Here is a 26,213-nt window from a genome sequence, read left to right as displayed (position 1 = left end):
TAAACATTAAAAAAATTTTTTTTAAGGTTTTATTTTTGAGAGGGAGAGAGAGAGAGAGAGAGAACACAAGCAGGGGAGGGGCAGAGAAAGAGGGAGACACAGAATCCAAAGCAGGCTCCAGGCTCCAAGCTGTCAGCACAGAGCCCAATGCGGGGCTCAAATTACAGAACCACAAGATCATGACCTGAGCCAAAGTAGGAAGCCTAACCAACTGAGCCACCCAGGCGCCCGTCCATAAACATTTTTTTAAGTTTTTTAAAATTTTATTTATTCTTGAGAGAGAGAGAGAGAGCAGGGGAGGGGCAGAGTGAGAGGGACAGAGAGAGAATCCCAAGCAGGCTCTGCACTGTCAGTGCAGAGCCCGACGCAGGGCTCGAACTCATAAACCATGAGATCATGACCTGAGCTGAAACCAAGAGTCAGATGCTTAACTGACTGAGCCACCCAGGCTCCCCACCATAACTATTTTTTGAACTAAGTAAATATTTGTGAATTCCATTGAGTCAGCCACTTGACTGGGAAGCAAATTCTACAAGATCTTGCCATCTCATCCCTTACCTTTAGGGCTTAGGACTGAGCTGAGCTCCTTCCTCCCATATGGATCCTGGCCTCTTACAGATCTGGACTTGAGACCCTAGAGGTTTAGCTGTGCTCTGATTCCCCTGAAGGCCTAAGAGGGAGCCCACTAAGAAACAGGGACTTTAGGGGAGACAAAAAGAGCTTCCTCATGGTAGGATCTGCTAGATTCTGACAGCAGGGGCTGGTATAGAGTGGGGGAGGTAGTGAGGATCACGGGAGCATCTTCAACAGCAAATCGTCTGTTCTGCTGTTCATCATTTCAAATCCTGTTCAATTCCTGCCTTATAACCCAAACTGTACTTTTCCACCCCAGACACTGCGAGAGTCCAGGCTTCTCTCCTGGGAAACCTGCCAAGGTGGCCCTTGGGTCCCTGTTCTGCTTGCTCAGGTGGTCGGCTATTGTCAGAACCTCACTGGACCCCCATCTCAGGGGAGCACCAGGGGGTCACCCCCCTCCTAGTGTCTCCTATAAGCCTGCTGTGTGCAGGAGATAATACTTCATGGTATTATGTTTGCAGGCAGGCACAGAACTAGTGGTGAAGAGAAATCCAAGCAAAGGGGCCATGGGAATGTGCAGCACTGGCCTCTCTGGGCTGCCACCCCCAGTGGGTTATTAAGAGACCCCCTCTTTTCTGTGCGTGATTGGTCCTTGTTTCAGAGACAGACGTTGGACCCCAGGTCCCACTACAACCTGACAGAAGCAGAGAAATGATGCTCCTTCCTCCTGCCCCTAGCCGTGCCTGTTCTTCTCCCTCCCCTGGCCTCCTCCTGCCTTTCCTCTCTCCCCTGCTTCTGCACAAGGATCTCTCCTCCACAATGATCTTGTGCCTTCCTCCGAAGCAGCTTTTCTTTAACATTCCCTTGACTGTCAGACAACCTAACAAAAAGCCTCAATAAGGCCACAGGCAGCAGATGGCTTATCAAGATGTACCTATCTGCTCGGGGTCCTGGCTGTCACCTCAGTGCTGCTTTGTCATTACAGATGGCAAAACAAAGCAGCTGTGCACACATACACACACACACACACAGAAATGATCCCTGTTGGGAGCCATTCTCCCAGCACCTCCACACTTTACCCCCTAGCTCTCATAGCTACTTTGTCCTTCCCCCCCTTTCTGCCTTGATAACTCAGCCTGGAGAGCGTTTAACTGATCAAGAGCTGTGAGATTAGGAGGGGCCCATCTTTTACCCTACAGGCTGGTTTTCCAGCAGATGCTCAAGGTCATAGAGTGCCAGTAACAGAAGGGAGACCCAAGATCTCAATCATTCTCCCTCCTCATTCTATAGAGCAGGAAAATAAGGCCCAGGGCTGTCAGGTTCATTAACTAGCTAATAGCTAGTTAATGAGCAGCAGAGTCTAGACTCTGGGTCTCTTGATGCCTAGGCTTGGGCTCTTTCTTCCCTTCTAGCCCTGATTCAGCTGACAAGAATGTACTGGGGTGTGGGAGAGGCAGAGTCCATTTTCTGGTACAGCTCATAGTACACGAAAGAAGATAAGCCATCCCACAGAAAGCTGCTGTACATTTTCTGTGATATGAACCGCAAGGGTGCCCCAAAGAAAGGCCATAGATTGGAGAAGGTCAAGTCTGTGGACCGGACAGGGAAACTTGGTAAAGGTGGTGACTTTCTGGCTGAGCTTTTAAGAAGGGGGAGGCTACCCATGGGGACGGAGGGTGTTTCAGACTCAGGGAAGGAGCTGGGAGAGCCAAGATCTGTTTAGAGGTAAGTGGGTGCAGTTAGCCTGAAGGATAGGATGCACTTGACCTCTGTGTAGGTGAATTCCCAGGTAGAAGATGCCCTCTTTCCTCCTGGAACAGTGGTCTGAGCCTCTGCTGCTGTGTTGTGCAGCAGGGCAGACAAAAAAGATGGTGCAGGAGCATCTGTCAGAGGCATCTTGGGGGTTTCTCAACCTGACCCCCACCCCTGCCCCAGTCCTGATGGTGAATCCCCCAAGGAACACAGGTAAAATGGAAGAGGGACACCGGGATACCCCTGACATATATTATCAACATGCCATGCCATCTGCTTGTCAGGCAGATTTTAAGAGATGCAAGGAAGGGTCACTTAGGGGTCTGTGCCCCAGGCTGGGACTCCTCCTCTGGCTTAGTTGCTGGTGTCTTTTGCCTTTGGATCAGACACTTGCCATCTCTTGGAATATCAATTTCCTCAACTTCTTTGTCCTGATTGGTTAGCAACCAGGCCTCTTGAGTTCTTGAATACCAGTCTCTTCCCTTCTGCAAGCCTACCTCATCTAGATAAGAACAAGGAGCCTAAAGAAGCCAAGTCAGATGGGGCGGGGCTGCATTTACCCCTGGTTCCTCCAGGGCTCACCCCAGGGCACTACAGACAACCTGTCAACCAGCTCCAGTCCCCTTAGCTCCCAGCCTGTCAGCCCTGGCATTTTACTTCCTTAAATAGCCCTGGTCTGGGGTCACTGAAGCTCAGTGATCTATGTGCGACCATGACACTAGCTCTGTGTGGCTCAGGGCCCCTTTCTGGAGGACTGCCAGGCATATGGGCTGTCCTGTGCACCCCTCCAATGACCCTCTCTGGAATAAATCACCCTTTGACCGGGAAAAGGGTTTAGTTTTTCCTTTTCCACAGGCAGGATGGAAGATACTGCCCTGCAGATCTCTGAACGGGAGACAGACCCAGCCTCCTAGGGGCCTCTCTGCCCTCTGGGTCCTGGCCCTCTTTCTCCAAAGGGAAGGGGAGAGATAGGAGAGGGGGGCGGCGGTCGGGGCAGGGAGAGCTTGGAGGACATTGGGGAAGGAAGATGGAGGTACAGGGTACAAGGGCTTTCAACAGCTTTCCTCCTTTCGAGTTGGAAGCGGTTAATCCATAGGTGCTTTTTTCCACCGAAATGTGAGCATTTCAAGGGTGAGCGCTGCCCTCTGGCCGCAAGCGCCTCCGGTGTGTGTGCGCCTGTGCGTGTGCGCCTGTGTGTGCTACTGTCGCTGTCATCACAGATGTACCCCCAGCTGTCACTCCATTGCTCCGTCTCTTCGCTCGCGCGCACACGCGCGCGCTCTCCTCCTCTCCCTTTCTTCCCCTTTCCTATCGGTCTCCCTCTGTCCCTCCCTCTTTCCTTCTCAATTTGCTATTGACCCAGCAGCCCCGTCCCCCTGGCAGCTGCGGCAGGCATTCCTTCTTCCCCGTGCTGTGCGCTGCGTGCCAGGTCCCTGCTCCCGGCCGGCTGGGCGACTGGAGACTCAGTGCCCCCAGCGCTCCGCTGGGCAGTGCTGTCTGGATTTCTCCAGGAATCCCAGGAGGGGCTCGCTGGACGGCTAAGAGCTACTTGATTTAAGGAGCTTGCAGTCAGGGTGAAGAAAGGTGAGTGCTGTCCTCTGGAGAGAAGGAATGAAGGGCCGGTGGGGCTGCAGGGTGGCTGGGTCACAGGGAACAGGGCCCATCTTTGCTGGGTCTCCTGGCCCTGCACAGACAGTGGCTGTTGCCTGCTGCCTGGGAGCGATGGCTGGGGTTGGGGAAGTGCTCAGTACCGGACATCTGGGTGACCCAAAGATACAGGACCCAGGGGTACTCTGACATCACAACATTGGGGAGGTGAGCTGGGATTCTGCTGGGGAGGGGGCAGCTGGGGAAGGGGAGGGGACAGGAGGGCAGTGCCAGTGCCAGATGACAGGCCCTGGGGGGCAGAGAAACCAATCCCTGCAGCACGGGGAGTGCCAGCCGAGAGCCCTGTGCCGTCTGCCTGCCCGGCTCGTGCACACAGCCTGAGGAGCTTGGGTGCTATGGAAAGGGATGCTGGTGACAGGGCTGGTACAGAGGACAGCTTGGTGGGGGGGGGGGGGGGGATGGCAGGCTGGAGGACTATGCTGTTTGAGGTCTGGGAATAGACCTGGGGCAGCCTCTCTGCAGGATGCCCTCAGCACGGGATTGTCGGCCTTCAGGAAGCTGTCCTTGTACAGGGTGCAGTGGAGCTCTTCCCTACATGGACATGGGTCCACGCGGCTGTGGGGGAAGCCTCCCTGGTGGGGGCGTGGCTGGGAGTGGACGATGGAGAAAAGCCTTGCAGCTCTTCCTTGGCCAGCCTGAGGCCTTGCTCCCAGCCCTCCAGGGTCCCAGGGGCAGGGGGTGGATCCAGGCTTGTGAGAATTCGCTCGGGGTGTCCCCCAGCTACACACCAGGTCCTCTATCCATAAATGGGTTCAGAAGCCTTATGCCATGGTGGGAATTGTGGACTCAGCTTAGGGGGAGCGGGTGGTATATGGCCAAGCCATTCCTACCTGGTTTCCCAACCCAGTGGGGCATGGACACCCTGAGTTGTATCAGGAAAGCTGCTCTCAGCAGCCCCGAGGCCCATTTTGACAATGCAGAGAGGGTAGTCTGACCAGGAGTCCAGACCACCCAGCTCAGTTCCAGTGACTGCTTTGTCTTTTCCTTGAGCTAAGCTTTTCAGAGTTTCTGGGGGTGATGGTGAGGGTGGCACCTGGCTGTCAGGGCGCATTGGGCATTGCCTTGGCATGACTCAGATTGACACTCGGCAGCTTAGATAACTACATAGGCTGGGGGAGGGGAGGGGAGGCTGAGCACGTGGAGGGGGCGGGGGAAGTCCAGCAGGAGGGAAACCCGAAGCAGCTTCCTGCTCTTCCCACCCCACCTCCCCGCTGCCACAGTCTCAGTCTCGGGCACTGCCAAAAGAGGGAGCCCAGGAAAGCCAGCCTGGGGGTGGCAGGAGAAGGAGGGAGGTTTCTTAAGCAACCGATCTGGTTTCTTTGGGGTTTGGCTGGAAGCTGTGTCTGGGGCCCAGATAAGCAAACCTTATTCCCATTTCCTAGGCACTAAAACCAAGGGGCCCTACTGGGCTGTTTTTGGTGGAATGGGTATCATGGGGAGGAGGCAGGGGAGGGCTTTTATGTAATGTTGGGGTGTCTGGGGAGGAAGGACTTGGAGCAGAGGCAGTCTCTCTTCTCGGGTTCTCCCTCCTTCTACCCAGATCAAGCCTCTTCTGTCCCCCTCCCCACCCCCAACCGCCCCGACCCAAGGCCATGGCCTGAGCCCAGATCCATGACCTCGATGGACCCAAGGCCATGGCCTGAACCCAGATCCATGACCTCAATGAACATGCTTAGTTTGTTCACAACGGAGAGGGGCTCCGGTGAGGAACGACTCAGGGGGCGTTTCTGTTCTGATTAGCAGAGGATCTGTTTGGGATCAGGAATATTCAACAAGGAAACCAGGATGCAGGAAGCTGGGGGTGAGAATGGGGTATGCATTTTGAAATGAACCAGGAAGGTTTGCCTGTTCCAAGTACAGATAGAGAGATTAAAAAAAACCTGCTTCCGTGCTGCCTGGGCAGTGTATGTTATGGGCGTGACAGGCAGGAAGAGACTGAGAATGTCTCTTGGAAGGGCCCAGATGGCCAGACTGGAGGCAGCAGGTGCAGAGCCCAGCCCTGCACAGTCCCCACCAAACAGGGCTCAGCTCAGGCCGCCCTGCGGTGCAGGTGCCTCTCACCCTCTTGGTGCCTCTCACCCGCCTGTGACCTTCACCTTTCTGCAGAGTGAAGTGGGTGCACAGGCGACTACGAAGTCCCTTTCTGCTTGTAAGTCCTGTGAGTCTTGGATGCTGAGGGCGTGCAGAAGCCTTGTCCTCAACTAGGGATACTTGACCAAAGGGAGAGATACCAGTGGAGGTGAATGGCAGGGACAGCATGATGTCCCAGGAGTCAGGAACCCTGGGTTGAGGTACAATAGGCATTAAGCGGTTGTATGGTTTGGACACTTGACTTAGGGAGATGGACGTGACAGAGGCATCAGGGGAAGGGTGTGGACACCAGGCTGCTGGTGGGTGTGCTGGAGATTTCTAGCTGGGGTCTGAGGCAGCTCCACTTGGAGGATTAACTCCGTCTGTAGGAGGAATTGAAGGGGCAGAAGCACAGAAAGGCCATGGCTCTGCACCGACCTAACCTGAGCACTCGGATTTGGGGGCTCTGGCTGGCTGCTGCTCGCCCAGGGGGCTGAGGTGAGGTGCCCCACCCGGGAAGCAGCCCCCACTCCCAGTCTCCAGGGGATGCTGCACCCACTCAGCTCAGCAGGAGCACGTGGAACCTTCTGCTCTTATTGCTGCCTCTCATTCTATCACTACCCTCCACCCCTGGCTTCCCTGGAGCTCCCAGCCTACCCTCCTCACCTCAGCACCCAACCTTCTGCCGGAAGGTTTCTAGAAAGCCCCCTTCCCTTCCTTTCCTAAGATCTTGGCCACCTGGGGCTTCTCCCTACATCTATGATGCTACTGGAAGGAGGGGCTGGGAGGGGGAGACTGGGCTTGTGTCTGAGTCCAGGACCTCACAGACCCTGTTTCTTCATCAGGAGGAGGGGCATCAGAACCTCTGCCTCCTCAGATCCAGTGAGACAGTGGGTGAGGGAATGCTGTGTAAACTGTGAAGTACTGTATAAGTGAAAGGTTGCGTCTCCCTTTTCTGCCTTTTCCTTCTTATACCCAGAACCTCCGTGTGTAAACAGACCAGGAACAGAACAGCCCGAGAAGCCTATAAAGGCAGCTGAGTTAGTAGCTTTGTCACCAGACTGCTTGAACCCAAAGCTGTATTCATTCTTCCAGGGCCTATCCAGAGGCAAATTACTTAATTTCCTTTGCCTTAGTTTCCCCCATCTGCAAAAATGGTGTTAATAGTAATACCAACCTCAGAGAGTTGTTATGAGGACTAAGGACACTATACACAGACGTTTGTGGCTATGGTCATCGCTTCTTCCCATACAGAGGCTTTTTGAAGGGGGTGCCAGTGTCAGTATCCTCCCCACTCAGCCAGGTCACTGACGCTTCCGAGATGGGGCCTGGCTTCCAGAGACTGACTGGCATGGCCTCCTGGGAGGTGCCGGGGCCTGCTGGGGGAGAAGCAATCTCGTCTTGTGCTTCTCAAACTTGGGATCTTGTTAAAATTCAGATTCTTATTCATTTGGACCAGGGTGGGGCCTGAGATTCCACATCTAAGAAATGCCTAGGTGAGGCCCATGGACCATGCCGAGTAGCAAAGGGTTCTCAGGGGTTCTCCGTCTGATTGCTTGTAGCTCCTTGGCCCCATCCTCCAATCCTGGTTCTCTCAGCACAGGCTGGCAAAGGAGGCAGGGGTTTCCTGCTGGGGCCCAGCCCCTCTCTCTGGTGTCTCTGTCTCTGGGACTGGGACAGTGAGTCCCATGATGATTAGGAGCAGGTCTGGCATCCAGAGCCAGGAAGCTGTAGGACTTGGAGATAGATCTTTCTGGCAGGACCTCCCTGCTCTCTTCTGTCCCTCATTCTCCATCCTGGGTGGGACTTCCCTCTCAGACAGTGTAAATTTATTCCAGCAGCTGGCCAGTGCCTGCTGCAGCAGCTGCTCTCCTAATGTAGGTCACCCCCTTTCCTGATGAGGCTAGATACTTCTGGGGGTAGGAAGGGGTTCTTTGGTTGGAGGTGTGCTTGTGGGCAAAGGGCCAAGGAGCCAGGAAGTGCTGGGTTCTAGCCCCAAATCTCCCTAAAGGTCACTTCCATGGTGCCCACGGAGGCAGGGCCAGCTCCCTAGGGAGCACAGGTGAAGCCCCCCATCCCCCACCCATGGGCCTGGGGGATTTTGTTTTCATCACATATCTCCAGAGATACTGGGGTCAACAGTGCCCTGCCACCTCGAAAGATGATGCCTATGGGTCTGCATTGTGGCAACTTGCCTGACTTGCCTTGTACAGGTGACATTGTCTAAGTCGGGATGGGGCATCAGGACCTGCTCCAGGCCACTGTCTCCACTGATGGGTGCTTGCTGGTCAACTCCTCGGCTCACCATGGGGGTGACACTGAGGTCAGGGAGGGGTAAGTGGGGTGGAAAAGGAGAACCTGCTTGAAAGAGGGGAGGAGGTTCATGTGGACATAGGGCCTGGGCTTGGGTGAGAGGGATTCTCTGCCACCTGTCTCCTTGCAGAAAGCTGGAAAGAGCAGAGTGGAGGCCTGGATTGGGTCTCCAGTACCCTTGTGGTTCTGGGTATAGAAAAAGTCTTGGGGTAGAGGTTGCCCTTCAGGGTTTTCCTTAGACCTCCCTTCTAGGCTGGAGGTGCCCCTGTACATCTGTCCACTGGGGGCTTCTGGGACCTGCCAGGCATCTCACTGTGCTGACTGTTGGCGTCTGAAGAGGAGGGCTGGAGGGCTGCTGGCAGGGCATGTGTGTGTGCACGCGCGTGTGCGTGTGTGTGTGTGAGCACGTGCCTAACTGCATAGCTCTCTGTGGGTGTGTGTTTGCACCAGGTGCTATGTTGGAAGCTCCACACACGTGTCTGGGAGCCTATGTGCACCCTGCCCTGTGCACACATATGTGTCTTCCCTTAAGACCCCACAGTTGCCAGGGAGTGGATGAGCAGCCAGGCTCAGAAGCCCATGACCTATCTCTGATCTAGCGTGTGACCCTGAGCAAGTTGGTCCTCATCTCTGTGCCTTGGATGGCCACCAATCTGCCTAATATTGTGTGGGTGCTGTGAGCTCTGGATGTGAGGGTTCTTGCTGGAGAAACAGATCGTTCTGAGGGTCAGGGCCTGAGGGACACAGAGAGGGTGGACACTGTCATCTGCGATGGAAGTCTGTGAAGCCTGTGTGTGTGGGGTGTCTGGCCATGAGCATCATGTGATGGCCCATCTGCTCAGGAATAGAGAAGTAAACACATGCGTGAGGTTGGTGGGACCAGGAAGGAGACATTACCTAGAGCTGTTGCAAGCTGCTGTCCCCTACCCACAGAAGAAGGGAACTGGTGTTTCCTCACATCTATCATGGGCTCAAGTCCAAGCTGGGCACATTCGCCTGAATTCTCTCCTAAGGTAATGTGTACTAAATATAGTAAATGCTAACTCTCCTCCCTTAATTAAATGGATCCACACAGAGATTCCGCCCATGAGGTATTACGATCACCACTTTTAGAGATAAGATAATTGGAGCTCAGAGAGTGTACGGGTTTGTTTAAGGTTGCACAGCTAGGGAGTGGTGGACCAGAAGGAAACTAGGAGTCCTGCCTGCCTGGGCTTCTGAACTAGGAGCCTATGGGGGCCTGGCCCTGAGAGAACAGCTGAAGAAGATACCTGAGCTGCTCTAGGCTTCTTCACACCTCAGCCAAGAGGCAGTGTGGGGAACCTGGCTGTTCCCCACGCCCCATGTCAGGGACCAGTTGTTGTGGCTGTCTCTGCCAGCTTCTGGGAGGCCTGTACAACCTGGAGCCCTCCCCGGTGGAGGGGTGGGGGGAAGGCAAAGCCAAGACCCCCACACACCAGGCTGCTCTTGCTGGTAGTACAGCTGAAGTTCTCGCAGGGGTCGCTGTGTTTTATGTGGGTTTTGTCACCAGAGGCAGCTGGATTCAAGAGTGGGAGCTGGGGAGGCAGTGAGAGACACCAGGAGCTGCAGCAGGACCTGAAATGCCTGAGGGAAACCCGCTTCACTGGGTGCAGAGACTTCAGAGCTGAACGCATTAGCTTCCCAGCAGCCCATTCCACCTCCTCAGCTGCCTGCTTAACTCTGCCCCTGGCTCCGGGGGATGGGGGCAGGGGAGGGGGGCAAGGAGAGGGAAGGCTGCAGCAGGAAACCAGAGGAGCCAGCCAGAAGCAGTGGGCTGAGAGGACGGTGCCCTTTGGGAGCCGGAGGGGCTGGGCTGTGGGCAGGGTCTTCCCTTCCCCTGTCCCCTTCCCCACCTTGTCCCAGCCTGCTGCAGGGCAGCCCACCAGTCTCCTCTCCCATTCCTCTGCTGGGGCTGGGAGAGTGGAGGCTCTGGCCTCTGTCTAAGGGCCTTAGCCATATCTGGAAGGAAATGAGGACCAGAGGAGGGCCCGTGTCCCTCTTATTAGCCATAGGGTTGGGGCAGGGCAGGTCCTGAGACCCTAGACAGGGTGAGTACCCCTCTTTCATCATCTGCGAGAGAAACCTGCCTTCTTGCAGCCCCGGGGCCACTCCTAGCCCTTCCTGTGCTCCAAAATCTCCTCTTCTCCTTCCTGCCCCTGTCTCCTGCATAGACAGCTGCTGCAGCATGAACTCCCTGAGCTGATGAGTCTTATTATAGCCCAGCGGGCGGAAGACAGAGCACTGCACCTCACCTCTCAGGCAAAGGTGGAGGGGAAGCAGGAGGCCATCCGGCAGCAAGAGCGAGGCCCAGGCTGCACACCTGACTCAGCAGCAGACTCTGCCTCCTCGGGGGCCATGGTAAGAGCAGCGCCGGGCCTGGCAACAGTGTCACTATGGCCTCACTCTGCTTACCTGGTAGACAGATCCCTCAATTTCCCCATCTGTGACATGGGGGAAAGCCCACAAAGGAGACCATAAAATGTTTCCAAAACATTTTAGAGATCAACACACCAGAGAGACAACAAGAGAGACAGGGGAGACGATGCAGGAGAGTCCCACACACAGAGCCCAGTGCTATGCCAAAGGCCGGAGCCTGCCCTCCTTGCCTCCCCAGTCGCCCAGGGAAGTGGAAGGATTCCTGGTTTCTCTGCCCCTCGTACCCACCCCCTCCCCCCCCCCCACCCCCCAGGGAACCATAGCTGAGCTGAGAAGAACAGGAGAGGGGACGACAAGGAGTGTAAAGAGACACCTGGCCCTCTCCCTAACCCCTGGGCTGGAATGGGGCCTCGAGTGCCTGCTCACCACTCTCTTTCTCTCTCTCTCTCAGGACTGATAGCACACACCGAGAGGCTCCTCTCTCCCCAGAGGTTCAGGGCCTTGAGAGCTGTGGCATTCACCATGCTGGCCCGGGGCAGTGGCCCCGAGCAAAGGACCGGGCTTGCCGTGCTGTGGAGGCAGATTTACTGTGAGTACCATGGGGTGGGGGCAAGCAGCAGGGGCTAGCCTGGCGTGCAGGGATGCATGCCAGGCTGCAGGGGGCTCTGGGGGCCAGAGGTTGCCCTCTAAAATCTTGCCCATGCTACTGGCATCTGTGGCAGTCAAAGGAAGAGTCGACGCTGAGAGCTTTAGTGGTTAAATTGGGAGCTGGAGGCCATGATGGGTGGACCTGTTTTCCTAAGTGAGTCTGTTCCTGTGCCCAGAAGTCCGGTTTAGGAGAGTCCTTTTGTTCTAATGGCGAGTCTCCCTCTTGTCTTCCATTGGCTGGGTGAGCCTGGAGACTTCTCTTCTGCCTCAGACTTCCCAGTTCTGAAATGGAGGGAGCTAGAGAGCTCCTGGGTCGTGGTGTTGGAAGGACCTTACAGGTTGGGTCCCACCCCTCCTTCTGAGGAGACTGAGGCCTCCATTTCCCATAAGAAAGGCTTTAAGTTGTCAGGTTGAAAGAAGTCCTGAGAATTCTCGTCACATGAGGGAGAGGGCCGAGGTCTGTAAGGACCGGTTTGCCCAAGGCTGTGTGGTTAAGAGGTAAGACATAGTCCTAAAGGACATTATTCTGCCTGACTTCTCCCCTCATAAGGTCAGTCCTGTGATGTGGTTGCCCCACTACATAAGCAGCCTGAATTATTCATCATGTGAGAATGGCTGATCCCCGAGCTGCTCAGATCCCCTTTCAACCTCATTCTGGAATCATTCAACATCTTGCAATACAGGATTATGTTTTCTTGTCACCATAGCTTTTATGTCACCCTGAATTTCTCAGGGGTGGGGAGAATAATGGCTTCTGGTTATGTTGATCCTTTTGAGAGGGAAGCTGGATGGATTGAATTTTTTCTTGTGGAAAGTAAAGTCTGAAGAATGTTGATTTTCAAATGGCATAGTGGGGGTAGTGTGGGGCAGGCCGACCTGGCAGCAGATGGGCTCAGAGGGGTAAGAGGGTGACAGGTAGCAGCAGGTGTCCACATGTGGCCAGGGAGGGTCACCAGTTGGCTCCCATGGCCATGACTGTGCTCATTTCCCCCTGAGAATGAAGAGGCTCAGGTGTCAGCCTTGCAGTCTGCTTCTCAGCTGTCAGTGACCCTGCAGGTATGTGTGTGTGTGTGTGTGTGTGTATGGAGGGGGGGACAGTCCCCTACTGTTCCTTCAAGCTCTGTTCTTGAGGACACCAGACAGTCGGACATCTACCAGACACAGATTCATTCAGGCACTCAAGTCAGGGTGGCTGCTGCCTGTCTGGGTGGGGCCACCTGGGCCACGAACTGGGTCTGAACTTCTCTGCCACTTCCCTGGCTAGGGTCTTTCCTCTGGGCTTCTCTTTCCAAAAGAAAATGGCCACACTACTTCTTCCTTCCCTTCTGCACCCCCACACCTGGAGCTGCACTAGCCTAAGACATGCCATGAACAGAAGAGAGAGAGCACAAAAGGGCACTCCCACCCCTGGCCCTCTACAGCCTCCCACGTGCTGTCAGATCTGCATGAATCCCACATCCAAGATGGGGCCAGTAATTTGCCAGACCGGGTGCTGACTTAGTGAAGTTGAACTATTTTGAGTTCATCCCAGGGATGAGAAAGAGAAAACTCTTTCACAGTGAGCAAGCTTCTCTGATACTCAGGAAGACACTTAACTTTTGCAGTCACTCTGAAAAAGGGCTGCTGGGCAATAGGATGAACTGCTCTGTTGTGATTGTTCTTTTAGGCCCCTCCCCCACCTCCCAGCCCTTCCCCAGACTAGGCTCTGAGCTTACTCAGAGGGGTCCTGGGCAAAACATGGGACCACAAATGGAATGCTGTTAATGGGTCCATTCTGCAGCCCTTAGGAACAGGAACCCAGCCTAAGTTCATGGCTGGTTTTAGAATGAGAATAAATAGAAAACTTCTGGACCTATGGTGTGAAGTGGCTTGTGCCCAAGTCTTCCTCAGCATGGAAGTGGAATTGTGCATCTTATCCTCATCATTTTCACAGTGGTCTCTGGAGTGGGACTGAAGATGGGTTCAAGCTTCTGGTCTTCATGCTTCCATGCATGGCATGTCTTAGCCTAGTGCAGCTCCAAGTTGGGGTGGGGGTACAGAGGAGAAGGAAACAGTAGTGTGGCCATTTTCTTTTGGAAAGAGAATCCTTCTCTGTGACACTGGGAGAGGAACAAGGGAGGAGGCTTCTTTGACTACTAGATCCTTTATTTTGTCAACATCTATGGTGTCAGTGGGGCCCAAACTCCCAAGAAGATCAACCATGGGAGGCCCTGCAAGCTGGGACATTTTTGTGGAACAACATTGCTTGTCTTCTGGACTCAGGTCTGCCATTCTGCAGGACTGTACTCCACTAAAGGGATTCCTTTGCCAGATATGCTGGGAGGCAAGAAGCCCTACTGACACTGTGTGATGTCCAATAATATAGACCTGTTTTGGGTTTGTTAATTATCTTTTTATGTGGTCAGTAAAGGTTTGTGTATTGACTGTGGCTTGGGCCAAAACAGATAAAGTCAAGAGGCCATTATGATACAAATTAGAAAGGAGGGCATAGAAGCAGGAGGTGATAACCCCCAGCCTGTTGCTTTCTTTCCACCTCTTTGTTCTCTTCCCCTCCAGGGATCACCTGCTGGATCACCCTGTATGCTGTGGAGGCCCTCCCCGCCTGCCCCTTCTCCTGTAAGTGTGACAGCCGCAGCCTGGAGGTGGACTGCAGTGGCTTAGGCCTCACCATGGTGCCCCCGGACTTGCCCGCTGCCACCCGAACCCTCTTACTCTTGAACAATAAGCTGAGTGCCCTGCCTAGCTGGGCATTCGCCAATCTGTCCAGCCTGCAGCGGCTGGACCTATCCAACAACTTCCTGGACCAGCTGCCCCGTTCCATTTTCCGGGACCTGACGAATCTTACAGAGCTGCAGCTGCGCAATAACAGCATCAGGACCCTGGACAGGGACCTGCTGCAGCACTCGCCCCTGCTTCGCCACCTGGACCTGTCCATCAACGGCCTGGCCCAGCTGCCCCCTGGCCTTTTCGATGGACTCCCGGCTCTGCGCTCCCTATCACTTCGCTCCAATCGTCTGCAGAACCTGGACCGGCTGACGTTTGAACCCCTCGCAAGCCTGCAGCTGCTGCAGGTTGGGGACAATCCCTGGGAATGCGACTGTAACCTACGTGATTTCAAGCACTGGATGGAGTGGTTTTCCTACCGAGGTAAGCACAGCTAGTCCTGCCTGGGTGTGAGGAATTGGGAGGGTCACCCCCTGGCCCAACACACTTCCTGGAGGCTGAGCGCTGACTCAGGGCTGAGGTCCAGGGAGAAGGGGGTGGTCCTACCTCTCTACTAGCAGGGCTGGCTGGAAGAGTCTCAGCCTCGGTTCCAAATCATCAGCAGGGCTGAGAGGCCAGTGCTGCTTTCCCTCCTGTTCTACTGATCCGCTTTCTTCCCTGTGCACCCCTCCCAGCTCCCAGCCTCCTTCCTGTTCTTTTTCTTTTAGACTGACTCACTGTAACTTGATCTCACTTCTGTAGGTTTCATGAGGCAACTTAAAGACTCAGTATAATTTTTCTCTGCATCCCACCAGGTATGCCTCTAGGCTTCCCCAGCATGATAGGAGGAAGAAAAAACACCCTTGCTCTTCTGAATAATACAATACCTTCTTAAATATCTACAGTTTCAGGAGGGTGGAATGTAATTTAAATCCACAGATAAAACCAAATTTTCACTTTGATGATGATCTCAACTCTCTGTCTCAAGAAGTTTTATATTCAAAGCTTTTAATAAGCCAACTGTCTTTAGGTTTTTTTAATGTTTATTTATCTCTGAGAGAGAGAGAGAGAGAGAGAGAGAGAGAGAGTGCAAGTGGGGGAGGGGCCAGTGGGAGAAGGAGACACAGAATCTGAAGCAGGCTCCAGACTCTGAGCAGTCAGCACAGAACCCAATGCGGGGCTCAAACTCACAAACTGTGAGATCATGACCTGAGCAGAAATCAGATGCTCAACTGACTGGGCCACCCAGGTGCCCCCACCTATCTTTAGTTTTACTCTTTTCCCTTCCCCTTTTTGTTAACCTGGGAAAGTTCTAGAATGACTATAAAATGGAATGGAAAAGGAGGGCAAAGAAGTGAGCATAATGGTTAAAAGTGCCAGATCTAGGTTTGATGTGTGGCCCTGTCACTCACTTACTAGCTGTGGGATCCTGAGAAACCTCTTTGTGGTAGTGTTCTCATCTGTAAAATGGGGCAAATAACACCTATCTCATAGAATCATTGTGAGGATTAAATAGTAATGCACAAAAAGTGTCTTGACAAGTACTTAGCATAAAGTAAATCCTCCATGAAACCTATTCACTTATTTGTTCATTTGTTAGTAATATCCATAATAGCAAATGGACTTAATAAGACATAATTTGTGCCCAGCACAAAGTAGACGCTCCATGAATATTTGCTGAATGAGTGAATCAATATGAAGAGTGTTAATGCTTTTCCTCAGTCTTACTCCTTTTGTTTCATATCCAGCCACCATCTCAATTATTTGGGTGATATTCTCATGTGTTAGTTAATTAAAAAATTTTACAAACTGTAAAGTGCCATAAAATGTTAGTCACTATGATAATTTCTCCCATTTTTGTGAGTTGGGAAATAATAATTAATATAGCTTCCAGTTTACAAATATTTTTTCATGTACATTATCTGTTTAATCCCTATAGCAGTTAAGTGAGTTAGATGTTCTTATTTTATGGCCAAGAAAACAAGACTCAAATGCAATTAAATTAAATAATTTGTGCAAGATGATTCAACCTCAGGTCTTAGAGCAGGAAGGTGAGGTTGTCCCCATCTCAGCACCCAGTTCCTGCCTGTACAAAGGTGGCTCTTGGACACATTTCGCTGGATGTAAGACCTGCCATAGGTCACCCAGGCAGTCAGTGGCATAGGGGAACTAGAGACCAGGTGTCTTCAGACCCATGTGTTATCCCGAGGGAATGTCCTTGTCCTTTCATATAGTCATCAGGAACTAAATTCTCAGCACAAAAGGGCATGGAATGGGAATATATATTTTTGGAAATTTCAATAGTACAGTTGTTTTCAACCTTGCATTTCTTTAAAAAAAAAATCCCAGGGTGTTTTCATCAGCATCCCAGGAGAAGCATATCTGTTGTATGAGGAGGCTTGCAGCAGCTGTGCTGGGAGATGGACCTGGGAGTGATGGACTGGCAGGAGCACATTTAGCAGGAGCCATTTAGAAGGGGGGGTGGTGTCCCTTGCCTGGAAGTGGATAGAATGCCAAAATCTGACTTTGACATCCTAGGGGATTCTCCTCAGCTACTTTCTCTCTTATCCCACCCATGTTCTTCATCTACATGCCCTCATGACTTCACCATTGTGTGGCTGTCACTATTGTTGTGATTAGCCCATGCACCTATTGCTGCCCACACCCCCTCATTAGCACTGGCCCCCTCTCCTTTGCCCTTATGGGTTTTCAGGATTTCCTTTCAAGATGCTGCTTCACTCAGAGATGCTGTGGTTGGGGTGCTAATGGGTTATAGTTGCTCTTAAAAAGGAAAAGGAAAACATTATCACCTGACCTTTTTTCTCCAAATAGGTGGTCTTGGGCAACCAAAAGGTTCTGCATGGAAGCGTGGTCACTGTGACAGTGGCTTTAACTTGTCCTGTTTGTGAGAGGGAGGAGCTCTGGAGTAATTAGATACTGTGGAGAACAGTGCCCTGGGTTTACAGATAGTGAACGGGCAGATTCAGGGGCAAGGAGAAGAGAAGAATTATAGCCTGGGCAGGGCTCTTGGCTCTATCTTTGCATTGTCAACTCTTCCCTGAGCACCTCCATATATAAGCATTGCCTTACTCTTGTGCATCAGTTTGACACTGGAGGGAGCAGGCTTGACTGAAATGGTTGTGTGCTGCTCTAAAATGGGAATAATGGCAATATCCATTTCATATGGCTTCTGTGTAGATGAAATGACATGATATATGTACCTCACCTATCATGATCCTTGGCTTAATAAATGCTAGTTTTTCTTCTCTCTTCCTCTCCTATTGATGTGATTTCAGGACTGACTGCATTCCTGATAGAAACTAGACCTTCTGGGCTTTCTGGAGATGGGGAGAGGGAGTCCAGGTTCTGCATGTCTTGTCATCTCCTCCTTTTTTTCTCCCTGGATGCAGGGGGGCGCCTGGACCAGCTTGCCTGCACCCTACCTAAGGAGCTGAGGGGGAAGGACATGCGTGTGGTCCCCATGGAGATGTTCAACTACTGCTCCCAGCTGGAGGATGAGAATAGCTCAGCTGGGCTGGATATTCCTGGGCCACCCTGTACCAAGGCAAGCCCTGAACCTGCTAAACCCAAGCCAGGGGCTGAGCCTGAGCCCGAGCCCAGCACTGCTTGCCCCCAGAAGCAGAGGTATCGGCCGGTGAGCGTGAGGCGGGCCATCGGCACGGTGATCATCGCGGGGGTTGTCTGTGGCATTGTCTGCATCATGATGGTGGTGGCTGCTGCCTATGGCTGCATCTATGCCTCCCTTATGGCCAAGTACCACCGGGAGCTCAAGAAGAGGCAGCCCCTAATGGGGGACCCGGAGGGTGAGCATGAAGACCAGAAGCAGATCTCTTCTGTGGCGTGAGAGCCCAGCCCCATTTGGCCTAGGTAGGAAGGGCTGGGAGAGCACGCTGGGGATTGCTTCAGTAAGGGCTTGCCCTTCCCTCCACCATAGCCCCCCCCTCTCCTCCCCATCCCTCCAGCAAACAAGCCACAGTGCGGCTGTCTCCATGAACTTCCAAGTCTCTGCGGAAGCCACCCTTGTGCTAAAGGCTCCTGCTCATGCTCCTTTCTGAGCCACCAAGTCTCTGGAACACCTGGGGGATCTCCCTAAGCTTCTGGCCATAGGGAAGAAAGGATATGTGTGCAAGTGGAGGCTTCTGGACTCAGTGTTCCCCTGTTGCCCTTCCTGCCCTGGCTGTAGACTGGGTGACTCTCCCTACCTCCTGCTCATAGCACCTCATCTGCATTAGGGGTGGGGAGGAAGTGATAGGGGGGCCAAGGGTCAACTTCTGTGACCCTCTTCTAAGCCAGGAATATATTTTCAGCTGCCCTTAGTGTCGGAGTTGGGTCCAGCTTTCAACTGCTAGTACTAATGTACAATCACACCAGCCATGGCATCTGGACCCAGCTCTAAGAAACATGATTATAACACACCCCCTCTGCTGAAGCCATTAGGTCTCTCTATCTGCTATAGGCCACACCGACTGCATTGCTCCTGGATTCACTTATCCACTCTCACACACACTCAGCATCACCAGCGCAATTATATCTATTGGAAATCTCTCTTTCTTGGTCTCTGTCTTGTCTGTCTGTCTGTCTCTCCCTCTTTCTCTCTCTCTCTCTCACACACACACACACATACACACACAGAATCACATGGACACAGATCATGAGAACTTGGGCAGTAGAGACATGTTTCCCCCTTGGGTCTCTAGCCCTCAGGCCACAGAACCTTTTGCTTGCTCACCGCAATCTTCTCAAGTCAACAGGGGGAGAAGCACACACTGACAACACGAGGCTTCCTTTGAGATCCTCTGAAGTGGGCCAAAGTGGTGCTGGATGAGACTGCCTGTCACCATGGTAACCCTCTCACACCTCTCCTGCTGGGTTTTCCAGGGACACCGGCCCAGAGGCCTTGAAGCTACAGCATGTGTGGATGGCAGCCTCCCGGGAGCCCAGGCACATACACCACTGGGCATTTCTTCAGCGCTAAGGACATCATCACTGCCAGGCCCCATGGGGACACCCACCAGTTCCACTCCTATAGCCTGCAGCCCAAGAACCATTGCTCTGTACCCCTCACCCCTCCATCTTAAGCAGCTCCAGGCCTGGGACCTTGGGACAGGGACTGGGTCATGATTGGTGGCATCTTGGGAAAGCAGGTGGCCCTCACCAAAGCTCACTGCCTGCCAGCATATTCCAAGCAGACCCCAGGGGCAGAGAGAGGGCTGCCACATTCTGCTCAGAGGCCTCAGTTGTGGGGTCCCTTTCCCAGGGTTTTATGTGCCCAGTCTGGCTTTCTGGAGGTTTTAATTGCACCTGGACTGGGCTCCAAACAAGAGCTTGGGCCAGGGGGCCTGTTTGTTACTAGTATCCTACACAAAAGGGGTGGCAGGTGATAAGATGGCTGTATGGGGTTTGGGGGTCACTAGTCCCCTCTTGTAGGTCTGTGCCCTCCTGCAAGTCTGATCTCAGATGAGTACTAGATCTCCCTCTGCTGGACACAAGTTTTCCAAGGCTTTTGGAGGGTCGGGAGGCATCAGGCTGGTTTCTGGCTCCAAGACAGGAGTCTTGGTGGTGGCCTGGGAAGAGGCCACTGGAACACTGAGGTCAAGGGTCTGAAGAGGAACAGGGAAGGACAGGGCAGGTCCACCTTGCCTTGCACCCCTCGATCCTTCCATCTCATAGAGGACCATGGTAGGTGAAGGGGGTTGTGGGGGAAGGCAGGGAATGCTGCTTAGCAGGCTGCTAAACATGTCTCCTGAGGCTGGGGGCACAGTCTTCCTTCTTTCCAGCTAATACCAGATCTAGGCATTTTCTAAGGGAAAGAGAGGGAGGGGTGGGTGTTGTCAATGGTGGTACCTTCAGCCAGAGACAGAAGATTTTTAAAGGCAAAATTATATTTCTGGTTTGTTGTTTCAGAAGAACAATAAAGACTGTATTTTCCTACGTACCTCCTGGTTTCCTTGGGTGGGGAGGGCATGTAGGTGCTGGGAGAGTGGCTTCCTGTCCCCTGACCTCCCCAGGCAGCTGCAAAAATTGCTTCAGGATGTCACCCCAGTGTCCAGACCTCCATAAGACAGACAGGAAACTCCTGCCTGAGGGAATGCCTTGGGGCACTGCCAGGAGAGATGTGGAGGGCTGAGTCCTGGGTTAGAATGGGTTCTGTAGCCGAGTGTGACAAGTCACCCATGTGCTGGCCTCACAGTATGGGTACGTGAGCCTCAGGTTGGGTCTCCATGTAGCACTGGGCAGTGAAGGTCAGCTGGAGACCTGTCACTGCTCCGAGCCCTTTGTGTGCTCATCCACTGTGACAGTCAAGGACAGATGAGTGGATGTGGTAGGAAGGCATGCATTTGCCCAGAGGACACCACTATGTGATGGGAGGCGGGGGCATGGCTCTCCAAGAGCTATTGGTTAGGTTTTATCAGCTTTGGTGAGATTGGGGGTGTTGCTAACGTGAAAGAGGAATCCCTTTTAAACTATTATCCTCTTGCACCTTCAAGACTGACTTTAGGTACAGGCAGATGACACTCTGAGCTTACAAATATGATCTTCCACAGGATTGAGCAGGTTCAGTGGTGGGACGGGACCAGAATTATAAACTGGAGGCTGGGGCTGGGAGACCGGGAGGGGAGATGAGCCAGAGGGCCAGATCTCTGGGGTTGTTCATCCATCCCAAGCTGGAGTGACTCATCTCCAGGCCTGGACCGGCCTCTGGCTAATTGGGCCTGGGCTCTATGGTTCATTAGTCATCAGAGACCAAGACAGAATTTTCTCCTTCCTAGGAGCTTTCCTTTGGATGATATCCCAGCGAGCCAGGAGCAAGCCCTAGGGAGAAGTGAGCCATCCAGGCCCCTTCCTGGCATTCAGCTGGAATCCCAGCAGAGCCGGGCTGTTTGCTTTTCAGAGGCAGTGATAATTGTGGGGTGCTGCCTCCTGAAGCCTAACAGGTGTATCAGACCCAAGAGACAGTACTCCCCAAGCTCTGCTGCAGAAGCAGAGGCCAAGGTCCCTCAGCAGCCTGGCACAGGCCTGGGGAATGCATAGGTGTGTCATGCACGTCACTGCTGTGCATGTACACACACAGGTCTGACGGCTAGGCCTATTTGCATGTAGGCAGAGTAAGTGGAGGAGCCCTCTTGCGGCTCCAGACAGCAGGCTCGTCGCTAAAGGCCTCTAGGCAGGGGCATGTGTGTACTACAGGACACGTGCTAGAGAAACACACTTGCAATTTATGGTGCCACCATCGTTATGCTGGGCAATATTCTCCAAGTAGGTCTGGAGGGCATGGGAAATTGAAACTGGATCCTGATCAAAAAGATTCCTAGAACTTCTGCATAAACAGTTGATAAACCACCTGCTTAAAATCAAAATGATCCCTCTTTATTCATCTGCCCTTCTGTGTGAACCCATGTCATTATGCATACATTTGGCATGTAGCCGGTCCCTGTAGCTGGTCTGAGTACCTGTCTCCTACCTTCTCCCTTTGCTCACTCAGTGTGCAAAATCACACATGCAGCCCGCCTGGCAGCCACCTTGCTCACCTGGTCCTGGAGCTCACATGCACATGGTGCCACTTATTTCCAAGGGATGAAACTGTCAGGGTAGCAAATAAGCTGCCTACTCTGCTTTCAACTATTGGCCTCCTCTGGCCCCAGTATCAGGGAGGTTGAGCCATTTGCCATGGAGGGGAAATTGCAAAAGGAGACACTCCCCAAAAAGTTGAAGTATAAGGTCTCCAGTGCCTCACTCTTTTCCTATCACATCCATGCACCCCAGAGCGTCAGAGCCATTGTCTGCAGTGAGTTAAACCGGAGGCACCAGGACACGGTTTCTATGGCAACCCCTGGAGGCTCTGATTCAGCTCTGAGTTAAAAATGATACCAAATGATTGGAGAGTGCAGGAGAATGCAGCCGGCAGCCTGACCCCTGTCCCCTCTGGTTTCTAGACTCTCAAGTCTAGCAGGAGCTAGAAGGTCCATATCACAGGGAGCAGGACAGGCACAGATTTCAGCTGGGACCACAGAATAGTCTTTAGGGAGACAAGTTCAGGTCCAGTTTTGGCCTAGTAATGGGTCTGCAGTTAGCACACTGTGGCCTGAGTTTAAAAAGGTGGCTGAGATGGTCCCTTCCAAATGCTGTAGCGGTACATCCTGAAGGCCAGCAGTGGTGCTGATGTTTCCTCAGGCAGTAAGACAGGCTTGCACAATCTCTGCCAGACCCTAGCCGGCTCCTCCCACCTCTTTTGCCCTGAATCCAGCTTTGAGGGACAAGGCGCACCACCCCTGCCTGCCCCTGCCTGCTCTAGCTGCTGGAGCCCTTTCACATGGCTCCAGGCCCCTGGTGAGGCAGGACAGGACCTGTGGTGGCTGATGCTTGACTGCCCACTGGATTGCACAGCTTTGCAGAACACAGCTGGCTCTGAGACATGGAAACCGAAGCAAGGATTTATAACCGAAGCTGAGGGCTTCACCACACAGGCCTGACGGCACTCAGGCAAGGAGGCACCCATGCAAAGGACTCTTTTAGATACCAAGAAACTACCAAGTCAGGGCAGTGTGGGAGGGTCATTGGGTACTCTCATCACATTTGTGGCAAATGGCAACATGGGGTAGGAAGCTGGGGCTTAAAGAGAGGCAGCCTGAGTTCAAATTCTAGCTTCATTAATTATTAGCTAGGTGACTTTGGGCAAATATTTTTTCTATGTCTCAGTTTCTTTATCTGTAAAATGGAGCCAAAAGTATCGGCTTCATTGGATCACCCTGAGGGCTGAATGAGATGCACCCAGGAAGCAGTTTCCGAGGTGCCTGGCACATATTGAGCATGCGTCCCGGGCTCTTACTTTAGGGTCTCAGTCACAAGCCCAGCTCTCTCCATAGAAGGATGCTAGACCCAAGGTGATGGAAGCAGGAAGTAGCAGAGAGGGGTGGTGAGGAGGTCTGGGTTGCAGTCTCTGTCCTGTGCAACCTGGAGCAGATCTCTTAACCTGTCTGAACTTCATTTTACTTCCTAAACTCTTTTGGATCTAAGATTTTATGGTTTTATAACCAAAATGGCTTGGGAGGACTCCTTTCTCCCTTAGTCCCACATTTCACTTGGGAAAACTTATGGCCTGAGGGCTGTGTCACTTGCAGACCATAGGTAGGGTCCTCTTGCTATTACTGTGTGCCTTATTCTTGACATTGACTCACAGCTCCTCGACCATGGTGGTGCAAAGGGCAGCTCCTACCTGCAGCGATAGCTGTCTTCTTGTCCACCGTCACGGCCACAGCAGTGCTCGCTGTTACTACCATTGGCTGGCCTGGACTTTCTGGGGAAACAAAAATTGCTAAGTCAAGTTCTCAGTACCTGAGGAAGAGCCTGTGGTTGGGTAGTGATTGGGTAGGCTGAAAAGACAACATAAATACTAGGTGAGGGCATTCCTTGAATAAGTCGGGGTGAAGGGGGCAGTGTTTGGGGAAGTTGTTGCCATGGTGGCTCTGTTACCATCAACCACTGGTCTTTGCAGAGCACCTCCTGAGTGTCAGGCACTGCCCCTCCTGTGCAGATCTGAATCTGCCAGATAAATACACCACAGCCCCTGCCCACCTGGACGATGCAGTGTTGTCCACGTCACAAGGACACTGTGAGTTTGCTCTGTCTCAGGACAGCAACTGTCTGCTGGTTGTTGCCTCGCTTGAGCTCAGGGACACTGCTGTGACCCTCTCAGCACATGCTCCACTCAGAAGACTTGCTGTGCGTCAAATGATTCTTTCTAGCAGAAGGACAGGCTGCGTTCCAGGACTCGGCAGTGGCTGATCCTGGGTTGTCCTTCATCAGTCACATGAGTCAGGGTGACACTGACAGCCAGCCCCTCTGGAGGCCGGATGCCAGGGCTGAACCAGGCACAGAAGGCTGGCTAGTGCCTGACACCTCTGAGGCACTCCATAAATCCTGGTCATTGGTGGCCAACCTGCCACCACCACCCCGTTATCAAGCCATGTCTTTCGCTTTGCAGATGGTTGGTGTGCTTCTGGGATACTCTGCTGGGCTCTTGAAGGGCAAGGGGCTTGCCTTGAGCTGCCACCCCCACCTTTTCTAAGAGAATCTGGCCACCACAGGTGCAAAATTCACGTGGCAGTTTCAGCTCTACATTAAAACAGAGCTTTCTGGCTCCAAGACATGGGCTAGTATCTGACCTCGGGCTTTTTAATTTTCATCAGTCCAGGGACATGGCTTCGCTTTTCAAAGCATTCTTGTCCACAGGCCAATTTCCATTACTAAAAATTCCAAGAAAGGGGAAAAATTTTATCAAGTGCTATCTTGTTAGAATGTCTTTATATATCAAATGTTGTTCGAAACAAATAGGTCATGAGAAGCTCGTGTGGAAATCGTCTGCTATAGCAGAACTTAAATTAACCACTGTTTTCTCATATCTCTTTTGCTAAGCTCATCTATCGCACCTCGCTATAATCAAATATCCCACAGAAACCCAAAATTACTCTGATACTAGCAACTTACAATATGTAATGTTGTCCTTGATCCGAGGAATTTGCCATGATAAAACCACAATAAATACAGAAGTCAGCTTCCTCACCTTGCCTCTAGAAATGTCTAGAAGCAGGAATGATGAGCCTGAGGCACCTGGGCATTGGTGAGACTGCCCTGTGCTGGCAGATTTCTCAGGGACTGGTTGCAAAGGATGGCTCTGTGTGGGCAGAACTCAGCCCACCAGGCCTCAGGCAAAGGGCAACAGAGTCAGCCTGCAGAGGCAGAGTGAAGACTCCACTCACCCTGGAGGTGACTCCTCCACCTCCTCGGGGTACCCACTCCCCATTACAATGAAGCTGTTGTTGTCTTTTCCCTTGGGGGAGAATGGAGTGTGCAGAGGTGTCCACGTGTCTCTAAGCATAGGCAGGAGCTAAAGCAGCAAGCGAGGGTGTGAAAAGAGAGCAAGCTCCTGCCTCCCTACTCAACCGTCCCCCCTTCTGGGTTGCCAGCTTCCCTCTCTTCTCCTTGCGGCTTGGTTCCCCACCCACCGCCCTCCTACCTCACCGCCACAAAAAGCAACCCCAGCAGCCTTCAGGCATGGGCCCAGTGACAATGCAGGTAGGAGGGAGCCATCATCATGGACTGGGGGTGGGGGGCCAGAGCTTCACTCTAGAGAACCTCCCCAGGACCTTGCGGGAGCCCCTCCTTTGGTAGCCCTTGCTCCTGCTATAGAAGGCGACAGGAAGAAAGAGCTGCCTCTTTCTGGCTCTGGGGGGCAATGTGGGGAGGGGACCATCACCTTGGCTTTGTGAGCCTCCCCTGTAAGCTTTCACTGGGCCTCCCTTCCTCTAACCCCTCCTGGCTTATACTTAAGGGGGTAGAACTTGGGTTTAGCCTGGCCTGAGTGGCTCTCTAGCTGCATGATCCTGGTCAAGTCACAGAACCTCTCTGAGCCTGAAATTTTTCCTGTGTAAGAAGAGAATAACAACACTTACAGAGTTGTGCAGATTAAATGAGTTATATGCTCTAGAACATTTTGTAAAGCCTATTAGTGTTGCATTCAGTGAGGGGTACAGGCATGGGATAGAGAGGTGAGCTTAGGCACAAGGCGAAGAAGGAGTCAAAAGGACATAGAGGGGGACCTCCTGGGTCTCCCCAGCTGTCAGCTCAGGGAATTTCTCCATCAGGAAGCTGAGGATGGTTTTGGTGGAAGTGGTGGCTGGAGGGTTTTGGTGAAAGGACATTTCCATTCCAGGTGGACTCAGCTGAGTTCTCTACTTCTCCCTCTTCCCCTCCTCCTCTCCTTCTCTTCCTTCTCTCCTTTCCCCTGCCCCTCTTTCTCATCCTCCTCTCTCTTCCCCTCCTTCTCCTCCTCCTCTCCTTCACCCTCCTTCCCTTTTCCCCCTCCTCCCCCTTCTCTTTCTCCTCCTCCCTCTCTCCCTCCCTCTCCTCTCCCTCCTCCCTCTCTTTCTCTATCTCTTTGCACTCTGACCTGGACATGGATATTTCTAGGCCCTCTTGCTCCACTGTGCTAGGGTCAGTTTCCCCCAAGGTGACCTGGTGGAGAGCTTGCTCTGCTGCAGACTCTTGGACCCCTGGATGAGTCCCTT

General features: G+C 52.8%; 2 protein-coding genes across 7 annotated transcripts in view; one reads left to right on the top strand and one right to left on the bottom strand.

Moving 5' to 3' along the window:
- Positions 1 to 26,213, bottom strand: part of CACNA2D4 (calcium voltage-gated channel auxiliary subunit alpha2delta 4) — a 114,044-nt gene that overhangs the window by 21,111 nt on the left and 66,720 nt on the right. For all 4 annotated transcript variants that reach the window (XR_014137908.1, XR_014137909.1, XM_060658831.3 and 1 more), the window contains exon 26: positions 23,363 to 23,443. Coding sequence is in view for 2 of the 4 variants with exons in the window: in XM_060658831.3 (XP_060514814.3) it covers positions 23,363 to 23,443 (81 nt within the window). In the remaining 2 variants the exon portion in view is untranslated. The remainder of the gene's footprint in view (positions 1 to 23,362; positions 23,444 to 26,213) is intronic.
- On the top strand, positions 8,590 to 19,959 carry LRTM2 (leucine rich repeat transmembrane protein 2). Of its 3 annotated transcripts, none has more exons than XM_060658835.3 (5): positions 8,590 to 10,758; positions 11,228 to 11,365; positions 13,981 to 14,571; positions 17,538 to 17,951; positions 19,027 to 19,959. In XM_060658835.3, the coding sequence occupies exons 2-5, from the start codon at positions 11,299 to 11,301 to the stop codon at positions 19,047 to 19,049; spliced, it is 1,095 nt and encodes a 364-aa protein (XP_060514818.1). In that variant the 5' UTR covers positions 8,590 to 10,758; positions 11,228 to 11,298; the 3' UTR covers positions 19,050 to 19,959. The 3 variants fall into 3 exon arrangements, with proteins under 3 accessions (XP_060514818.1, XP_060514817.1, XP_060514816.1); XM_060658834.3 differs by having other exon boundaries at positions 9,035 to 10,758; positions 17,538 to 18,015; positions 18,111 to 19,959; XM_060658833.3 differs by having other exon boundaries at positions 9,040 to 10,758; positions 17,538 to 18,015.

Source organism: Panthera onca, chromosome B4 (assembly GCF_046562875.1).
Source record: "Panthera onca isolate mPanOnc1 chromosome B4, mPanOnc1 haplotype 2, whole genome shotgun sequence".
Taxonomy (NCBI): Eukaryota; Metazoa; Chordata; class Mammalia; order Carnivora; family Felidae; genus Panthera; species Panthera onca.
This window is presented reverse-complemented; position numbering and strand designations above follow the sequence as displayed.

Coding starts and splice junctions, on each gene's coding strand:
- LRTM2 (XM_060658834.3), top strand. CDS start 11,299: ATGCTGGCCCGGGGCAGTGGCCCCGAGCAAAGGACCGGGCTTGCCGTG. Junction 11,366..13,980: donor GCTGTGGAGGCAGATTTACT/GTGAGTACCATG, acceptor CTTCCCCTCCAG/GGATCACCTGCTGGATCACC. Junction 14,572..17,537: donor GGAGTGGTTTTCCTACCGAG/GTAAGCACAGCT, acceptor CCCTGGATGCAG/GGGGGCGCCTGGACCAGCTT.